Consider the following 869-nt stretch of genomic DNA (forward strand, 5'->3'; position numbering starts at 1 on the left):
TTTGGATGAAAGAGCACAGTGATATCCCTGATTGTGCTTTGTTGATGCTCTGTGTGACCATCCAGGGCAGACAAGAGACACAAGAAACCAGATCTTGAATCCTGACAGTGACCAAACATAGGTCAGTCACAAAATCACAACACTGTCCAAGGCAGAAAAACATCTCCGTTGTTTGTGACATCAAACACTGCCCTCCTGAACCAAAATTCAAATAGTGAAGAGTGGCACTGACACCAGGTAAGGGGATACCCAGCACATTTACATCCCTGCACCTGCCCTGCTCTCAAGAGGAGCGGCACCAAAATCCCCACCAACACCAGCTCTATAAAGCTCCTGTTTCCATACGTGACACTCTGCGAACAGCAACCGCTGACCTGTGTAAGGCATTGGTGTAACAGCCCCTTTGTCCAGCACAGCACTGCTCCCCATCTCGGAGGATGGAAGCTTGTCACTCTACAGAGCAATCCAATGGCACTTCATACAGCATCGTGGCTGTGGCCATCATCACCCTTGAGACTTTTGCTGGCCTGTGGATAAATGCTTTCATTGTCTCTGTGCTTTGTATTGCTTGGGTCAAAGAGAAAAGCTTAAACTCTAGTGAGAAGATCTTGCTGCTTCTGGGATGGTTCAGATTTTGGTTTTTGTGTATCTTATGGGTACATTCATTTCTCTCAATGATTTATCCCAACTACCTTTATGTTCATCCAATACTTCAAATAATTGAAGGTGCAGGAAGCTTTTCAAATTATTCCAATTTGTGGGTTTCTGCCAGTCTTTGTGTTTTTTACTGTATCAAAATTGCCAATTTCAGGAACAGCTTCTTCATCTACCTGAAAGTAAAAATTGACAGGATTGTGCCATGGCTCTTG

General features: G+C 44.3%; 1 protein-coding gene across 1 annotated transcript in view; it reads left to right on the plus strand.

Annotated features, from left to right (window-relative positions):
• The first annotated feature begins 437 nt into the window (after window positions 1-437).
• Window positions 438-869, plus strand: part of LOC103797386 (taste receptor type 2 member 9-like) — a 947-nt gene continuing 515 nt past the window's right edge. The window contains exon 1 of the mRNA XM_009069604.1: window positions 438-864. Within this exon, the coding sequence (XP_009067852.1) occupies window positions 438-864 (427 nt within the window). The remainder of the gene's footprint in view (window positions 865-869) is intronic.

This window comes from Acanthisitta chloris, unplaced genomic scaffold (assembly GCF_000695815.1).
Source record: "Acanthisitta chloris isolate BGI_N310 unplaced genomic scaffold, ASM69581v1 scaffold12242, whole genome shotgun sequence".
Taxonomy (NCBI): Eukaryota; Metazoa; Chordata; class Aves; order Passeriformes; family Acanthisittidae; genus Acanthisitta; species Acanthisitta chloris.